At 52.7% G+C, this 8016-nt stretch overlaps 1 protein-coding gene across 2 annotated transcripts; it reads left to right on the forward strand.

The window, feature by feature from the left end:
• Nucleotides 1-716: 716 nt before the first annotated feature.
• CUNH1orf116 (chromosome unknown C1orf116 homolog) lies at nucleotides 717-7281 on the forward strand. 2 transcript variants are annotated; one of them, XM_052698249.1, is made up of 4 exons: nucleotides 717-913; nucleotides 3225-3424; nucleotides 4354-4531; nucleotides 4871-7281. In XM_052698249.1, exons 2-4 carry the CDS (start codon nucleotides 3332-3334, stop codon nucleotides 6109-6111), a joined length of 1512 nt encoding a protein of 503 aa, XP_052554209.1. In that variant the 5' UTR covers nucleotides 717-913; nucleotides 3225-3331; the 3' UTR covers nucleotides 6112-7281. The 2 variants fall into 2 exon arrangements, with proteins under 2 accessions (XP_052554209.1, XP_052554208.1); XM_052698248.1 differs by having other exon boundaries at nucleotides 3298-3424.
• Nucleotides 7282-8016: the final 735 nt, after the last annotated feature.

Here is an 8016-nt window from a genome sequence, read left to right on the forward strand (position 1 = left end):
CACTGCTGGGAAGCTCTGTGCTCCCCACTCATCCACTTTCCCTCCATCTTTCTGCAGCTTGAAATAACCCATGTTTCCACTTCCCTGTTCTGTGTAGCAGGGCACATATTGCAACATATTATTTAAAAAAAAAAATCATTAAAGCATGAGAACCTGAATGATGGCTGGAATCTCCCTGCAGGGTTTCTGCTGAGATATCTGCCGTTTTCCTGGCTCTCCCCTTTCCCTCTATGAAAGAATCCCTGTAAAGTGTACAGTGGGAAAACACGATATCAGGGAAAGCTTTGGTGGTACATGAGCCTCATTCTGTTCCGGCAACAATCTGTATGCTCAGAGCTGTGAAGGAACCAGCTCTTGCTCCAAGCTGAGGCACCCAATGCCCCAAACCACAGAAGAGAAGAAACCTGCTGTGCGGCAACGCAGCACCCAGCGCCAACACCCGGCGAAGGGCTTAATCACTGCCAAAAGGGCGTTTTGGTCAGGGCCTCCAGATGTCAGCGAGCAACTATGCTGCAGAACAGGATGTCGGATTAAGGAGTCTCCAGTGAAACCCGTGCTGAGGCCAGGAAGGGAGGGTGCTGGGTGGTGCCGGGAGCCCGCAGCCGCTCGCTGGGCTCTGCCCCCCCCCGGGCACCCTGTGCAGAGCTGCACACCCGGCAGAGCAGGGGCTGTGCTGCACCCTGACCCCAGCCCAGCTGCAGGAAGGAGCTCCCTGTGCTCGGGTTGGGATGAGCGTGGTTTGGCTGTGCTGCAGGTGACGAGCGGGCTGCTGCCTGTGCCCTGCATAGCCTTATCAGTGCTGGGAGTTAATGTGTAACCTGCCCGTGTTTGGTTAGCACAGAAAAGCAAAGACGTGCTGGGATAGACGTGACCAGGACGAGGATTTGGGCAGCGGGGGACGTCGGACATCCTGGTAAAAAAAGAGCAAAAATCTTTATTCTTTCCTGCTCTCTGCTCTCTCTGCTTTTCCTGCTGAATGTGGTTGTGGGGAAGAGCTGAGTGTCTCTGCCTGGGGCACGGGGCTGCGGTGCCTTCATGCTGGGGACTTTGCTTTGGAAGGAGAAAGAACGGCAGAGCTGATGCACCAAGTGGCACCAGGATGGGGACTGGGGGGGGCTGGAAAGTGGTGCTGAGAGCTACCTGTAAAACTCGTTATTGGAACAGCAAACTCAGTTCTTGAAACTGAAATGTGCGCCCTATTTGTTTAAAGAGGAGGAACTGGAGAACTGCGCCATCGCCTTCGGTCACCCTGGGCTGGGATCTGTCCCACTGCACGGAGAGGCCAGGAGCTGCCTGTGCTCTGTTTCCTCGTGCTCTCTGTGTTTAGGATGGGGCCCTTTGTGAGTGGGTGCAGGGCATCAGAGTACAGCTGCAAAAAGCACTGACACTGCTGGAGAGCTGCGATAGAGCTCTGGTAGTCGTGCTGGGATTAGAAGAAAGTAGCCTCTTCAAATAAAGCAATTAGCATTAATTGCTACCCAGCAGTTCTTTGATGTCTGAGGGCTCGGCAAGCTTTGCAGAGGACAGTTACAGCAGATGTTGCAAAAGCTGCCCCAGCGAGTTTTGTGTTTCAAATAAAAAGTGGCCTCTTGGAAAACCCTTTTAGTGGGAGAATACATGATCGAGAAACAGCTGTTCAAGTATCCTTTTGATTTACTTTAAACACTTGGTCGAACGTTTAGTTTGTGGCCGACCTGTTGTTTTTTTGTAAGGAGCGAACTGCAAAATCCTTCTGAACCATAAAACTGAGATTTTTCAAGGCTGGTTTCCTCTTTCCTTCTCCTGAATCGGATGAATGTGTCAGAACCGTAATCTCCTCTGAGAACAGCACACAGCAGAATGAGCCCCTTGTTCCTGCGCAGCTCCTGACGCTCCCTGCTGAACTTTGCCTCCTCCCGCTCACACTGTTTGAAGGAGAGGGCTGCTCAGATCGTTTCTCCCAACGTGCTGACCATCAGGAATCAGCTCGGAGACCCCCATGTGGCTGCCCCTGCTCGGGTCTGCCTGCTTTGCAGCTGTGGCATTGCGCAGAGGATGCTGCTCCAGCATCAAGTTCAAGCAAGACTTTCGCTTCCCTGTTTTGCTCCCTCGGGTCTGTGCAGCGGGTAGGAAGCAGTGCAGAACATTACAGCAATCCTGTGGGTCCCCATCCAGCAGGCAATAGGTTCTTGCTGCCTGGAAGCAGATTTATATTTCACATTGCAAATGGTGTTTGCAGCAAAGTTACGCAGCTTGGGAAGGCTGAAAATCCCCAGCCCCAGCCTGTGCTTCCCAAGAGCTAACAGCTCTGGCTATAAGCTTCTCCAAACTCAAAGAACTGGGGGTAGTTCTGCTCCAAAAACTCTGCTTCCTCAGCTGTAATTTGGGCAGTAAATACTGCAAAACCCAACCTGAAGCATTAGGTTCCTCCTGAGTGGAAGCATTGGATCTTCCAGGTTGTGGGCGGTGAAATCTGATTTCTGTGGCATACTCCAATTACAAAAGAATTCTTTCAGGGTCTGACTGTCTTAACGAGCAGCCAGATCTGCTCGCTTATCACCAGATCTAATTCCCTGATCCTTCTACCAAGAAAAGCAGCAGTGTGCTCCTGTGGCCAGGTTGCAGCACAAAGAGCTCCTCTGTCTGCCCGCAAACAACTGCTCCTGCGTGGGCCTGTGTGTGTTGGGGAGGGCGTTTGTTTGCTGTGCTCTGCAGCCCTGCTCTCATCTCCCAAAGAATGGGCGGTGCAAGCAAAGAAAGCATGTAATTGGTGGTGTCAGTACCTTTTTAATTAATGCTTTATAGATACAATTATGGCTTCTGTAGGCTGCTTCGTCTTTTCTCCCGGGGGTGAAGCTCTGTTTGCTGTGCATGCTGTGAGTGTAACTGACCTGCATGGGATCCTGGGGTCCCTGCCCCAGAATGGTCTTGCACGTAGAAACCCCAAGGGCTACTTGCTGTTCAGTGGGCACTGGGTGGGTGTGGAGGTGCTACCAGCCATAGGCAGGGCTCTCAGCTTAGGGTGGAACAGCCCTGCCAGCTCTCCTCAATTGCAACCAGTCAGTGTGCATGCCTGCTGCAGGCTTGCAGCTCCTTCCTTTGCTCAGGAACCACATCTCCAGGGTGATTAAATTGTCACCCTCCTTATGGGATAGGTTCTCCAGGCCTTACTCCATTTCTAATACACTTGGAAAAAAAACAAATCGTTTCCAAAGGTGCTTTCAAAAATGCATTCTCCTTGCTAGGAGCAGCCTAAGAGCGCGCACATTTGCACGCAGCAGCCCTGCAGCTTAACACATCTCCTCTCTCCTGCTCCAGCTGTGCTGTCCCAGCCCGCACTGCAGCCTGTGACATGCCTGGGAAGGACCTGGGGCTGGGCATGGCTGCCTGCAACTCAGACAGCTGTGACAGCATGGTCAGCACAGCCTCCAACCACTCGCAGCGGGTAAGTCGTCCCATTGCGCTCAGCCCAGACATGGCTCACTCCCTTCAGCATGAGATTTCGGTTGGATTTCTGCTCAAAACTGCTGTGGCAGCACAAGGACCTCACTGATCCTGACCCCAAAATGCTCACTCTCTCTCACACCTACTCAGCAGCGATCAAGCTCACTGCTTGGTTTCTTCAGGGAATAACGCCAAACTGCGGGAGCCCTTGGCACAGCCCAGGGGCAGGGCAGGTTGTCCCAGCACCAGCAGGTTAACTGGGTCACAGTGGCTCCAACGAGGGTGACTGCACCTGGAGAAGGCATCGAGCTGTACTCCTCCCTGGCTGACAAGAGATGGGTTTAGGAGTTAAGGTGGAGATGAGCTGGGACAATGGGTGTAGATGTGCAATTTTTCATTATCTGTTCCTTAAAGCTTGTTTGTCTCCAAACACTGATTCCAAGATTGATGGCTTAATTACATCCTGTCTGACTTGGAGCATAATTGATATGTGCTAGGACAGAGCTCAGTCCTGGGCAGGTTTTCCATTTGATGTACTGCAAACCAGAACCAAACCCTCTAAAATTTATTAGGGATGGACAAACTGGTTGCAGTATTGCATGGTGCAAGGCTTGGGAAAGCACCTCTTTGCAAAACAACTCCACCTGGAACAATTTCTCCCCCATGGTTGTTGATCTGACACATGCTCCATCCTTTCCTGCACTTCAGCTTTTTAATGATGTGTATTACATGTTGCACTTTGACTTGGCACTTCCACAGTGATCGTATCTCACGATGCTTGAAATGCAACAAAAATTAAACAGGATCTCGCTGTGTCCCTTTCAAAGCTGCAATGTCAGTGGGAGAACAAGGAGAAACACTGCCACCCCCAGATAAATAAAAGCGCACTGCAGTTCCAATCAGTACTTTTTTTTTCCCTTCTTTTCTCAGAGTGATAACAGCTATGACTATTTATCTGTGGAAGAGAAGGAGTGCTTGATGTTCTTAGAAGAAACCATTGGCTCATTGGATGCAGAAGCAGATAGTGGGGTTTCAACTGATGAGACTGACTATGCAGAGGCCTCCCAGCTGCCCAGGGCACGGCTGAAGAGAGACTCTGCTCCCCAGGGTAAGCTGGGAATTGGACTCCAGCCCTATTTGCAAAGGATTTCCACACTGGGGTGAGTTTCCTTGGCAGGCAGGGAGGGAGCGTTGCCCCAGTTTTATTAATTTGGTAAGCGAAAGCCAGATGGTTTTTATCACTCCATGGGTGAGAGGAGGCTGTGTGTGGTGGGATATGTAGGGCACCAGCTGCGTTCTCCCAAGTGCTGGATATGTGGCAAACAGAACTGCTAGGCAGAGCTTCTCTGCTTGTCATCACCAGACATGAAGAAGCGTTGTGTAAATGGTAATATATCCTGTGTGCATGTGCAGCACAGTGCATGATTTCTCATCTCTCTCTGCCTAGATTTGGAGAAGAGGGATCCTCCTGAAAGGTCAGCTCAGCAGCATGCAGCCGACCAGAAGGGCACCGAGGGCTCCTCTAGCTTCCCAAGCTCAGCTCCAGCAATGGCACCAAGCCCAGGCTACCACAGCCTTCCTAGGAACATCACTGCAGCGAGTGCACAAAGAGCAAACAGAGCTGATGGCAAAACAGATGCGCACACCATGCAGGACCCGGCGCCACTGGGTAAATCTCCACAGGAGATGGGCAAGGAGGGCAGGCTTGGCCAAGGTAACGTGAGAAGAGAGGTGAGATCCCTGATCATCCCACCTCCAGCTCCCTTCCAGGACAACCAGGAGAGCCATACAGAGCAGTCACGAAGCAATGGCTCAGATGCCGGAAAAGACAACGCAGAGGAGAGTTGGACACGGCCCCGTCCAGCCCTGGGAATGGCTGCTGACCCTGATCCCACATCACTGCCACACCAAGAGATGGGCCGGGAGAGCGCAGCGCTTCCTCAGAGCCAAGCGGAGCACCCAGCAGCACAGGAGGTCCCGCAGGACCCCGAAACCAAGCGTGGGCCTCCCACAGCCCCCAAACCACGAAAACTGCCACCAAACATTATCCTGAGAACCAGCAAAGCCAGCCCAGTGCCGCTCGGTGCGGAGCACGGGCAGAAGGTGAAGGTACCACCGCCATCACCAGCCGGCTCTGCTGGAGACACTGCTGCAGAAAAGCAGAATTCAGGGCAGCACGACCCCAAGGAGAGAGAAAAGGCCCGGCGGGAAGCCCTGGAGAAGCTGGGGCTGCCACAGGACCTGCAGGAGCCCTGCGCCCAGCCCGGCCCCGTGCCACCTCCCTGCAACCAGGGCCAGGCAGCACCGAGCACAGCCCCGGCGGGTCGGGCCATGAACTTCAAATCCAACACCCTGGAGCGCTCCGGCGTGGGGCTGGCCAGCTGCATGGCCAAGGAGCCGGGCGTCAAGGGCAGCGGCTCGCTGGGCAAGATGTCCTTCATCGAGCGGCTGGCACCCAGCTTCCTGCGCAGCAGCAGACCGCGGCCCGCGTCCCTCGGGGCAGGGAAGGACTTTACTGCACTGAAGGAGCCCACCGAGGTGGAGAAGAGCAGCAAGAGAAGATCGAGCCCGCTGCCCAGCTTCCCCCGGCCGACCCGCTCCTGCGTCAGCGTGAAGATTTCCCCCAAGGGTTCAACAGAGGAGCACCGGCGTGAGGCACTGAGGAAGCTTGGCCTGCTGAAGGAGTAGCGTTGAGCGAGGAGCACAGCCTGCAAGCCTGCGTGGTTCTGCTGGATGAGCACCTGCTGCTGGGACAGCTCGGGGGGCAAACGTGGGGCCTGCTGCTCGTGGAGTCGCTCAGGACATCGTGCCTAATAAAGTAGTGCCACTTGTATAGGATGTTTTGTACACAGCCAGCGTGTGGCTGGGGTATGATCTGCAGAATCATTAATGCATTTAGGGGCTGTCACAAAGGGGAAGCTGCAGGTTTGGCTTGCTTTAAAAGGGGCTGCCTATGGATGAAGAAAGAGACAAGGTTTGGGTCTCTGTGATATTTGCGATGCTGGTGCCCGAGGGGGATGGCAGGGTTCTGCTCACAGGAGGAAACAGCTGCTACCTCCAAACAGGGAATTTGTTCTGGAAAGGCAATGGGCTGTGAAAAATGGACTTACCAGATATCTTGCCTTCAGAGCTCTGACCCCTTCACTCAGAGCTCAGTCTCTCCTCTGACGTTTAGGCTGCACTCCCTCTCCCTGGCAATCATTTGCACTCATAAGTCGAGGGCCTGGGGAGCTCAGCGCTGGGTGGGGGCTGGATGCTGCCCATCTGCACACCAGGAGCAGCCCCAGCTAGCCCACGTCCCCATGGAGTCCACACTGCCCCTTTCTGCAGACTAGAAGGAACTTCAGCAGGGCAAAGAGCCTCTTTGATGAGGGCAGTGGGATCAGGTGCTGCTGCAGCTGCTGCCTCCTATCGCTGAGCCCAAAGCCTGTGGCCCAAGCACAGCTGGTGCAGGGAGCTGCAGGGATTGCTGCTTTCCTTGCAGAGACGTGCTTGCTTCTGTCCTAAAAATACTCACATATTGTGTGCAGAGACCCAGGAATAGAACAAAGAGATACTTGATAGAGCTGTGGTGGGTGCTTGGCTTTCTTGGGGTGTGCAGGAGAACAGCAAGAGCGGTGCTGCAGGGTTGATCATTGGGCTGGATGATCTCGGTGGTCTTTTCCAACCTCTGATTCTGTGATTCTAAGAACAGAAACAAAGCCCAGGTTCAGCCAGACTCCAACTTTTCTCCTGGGTTCTGGATCGGGTACCTCTCAAAGCAGATCCGGTACTTTTAACTCTGGGCATAATTTGGTTGATTTGTGTCTGAAGCAAAATTACAAATGATAACAATAATAAAATAGCGGTAAAAAGTGAGCATAATATTTACAATACAGCGTGAAGAGTTGGTAAACTTGCCCTCAGTGCCTTCATGCAGACTATACAGTGTGCTTACACATCACAGCAGTGTTTGTAAAGACCCAAATATTCAGCGTTGCATTTTGCATAGGCTGCATTTTAACTATCCACCCCACAACACTCAGACATGTCATTTCCATGTCTGTGTGAGCCTGTCGCTGCCGGCCCAATTAAAGGCACTCTTACATCCATCTTCCATTACAAAGATCAAATTCAGGAGAGGTGTTTTGATAAGTTCTGGTCCCAAACCCTCCTGACTGTGTTCCCCATGTGCACAGTGCTCAGTGTGGGGAGCTCACAGCCTGCTGATACACAGCGGACAGAAAGACAAGCTGAGCCCATTCGAGTGCACGCATTTTTCTCTGGTCGTGGTTTGTTTTGCTTTACTTCCCAGCGATGCAAACTTACCTGATATCTCAAAACCAAACTCAAACAACGTCCTTCATTCCTGCTCTTAAAATCTGTGCTCAGCAACCACCAGTTCAGTCCCAGTGAGCCACTGCGTCCCCCTTGGCAGCACAGGCAGGGTGAACACACTCCTGTTTCAGAGAGACCTCAGCTGTTCTTTGCTTTCCAATGCCCTTTAGCTTTGAAGTTCAGTTAGAGACAGAATAGGTTATTATTGCTCCTCACACAGGGGTTCATGCACAGTGATAACACCTGACTTGTTTCAACAACACTGCCCTAGCTACT

Source organism: Tympanuchus pallidicinctus, unplaced genomic scaffold (genome assembly GCF_026119805.1).
Source record: "Tympanuchus pallidicinctus isolate F22 unplaced genomic scaffold, pur_lepc_1.0 scaffold32, whole genome shotgun sequence".
Taxonomy (NCBI): domain Eukaryota; kingdom Metazoa; phylum Chordata; class Aves; order Galliformes; family Phasianidae; genus Tympanuchus; species Tympanuchus pallidicinctus.

Excerpts from the sequence above, each read along its gene's own strand:
- CUNH1orf116 (XM_052698249.1), top strand. The coding sequence starts at position 3,332 with ATGCCTGGGAAGGACCTGGGGCTGGGCATGGCTGCCTGCAACTCAGAC. Across the intron at positions 3,425-4,353 it reads CCTCCAACCACTCGCAGCGG|AGTGATAACAGCTATGACTA; the intron begins GTAAGTCGTCCC and ends TTCTTTTCTCAG. Across the intron at positions 4,532-4,870 it reads GAGAGACTCTGCTCCCCAGG|ATTTGGAGAAGAGGGATCCT; the intron begins GTAAGCTGGGAA and ends CTCTCTGCCTAG.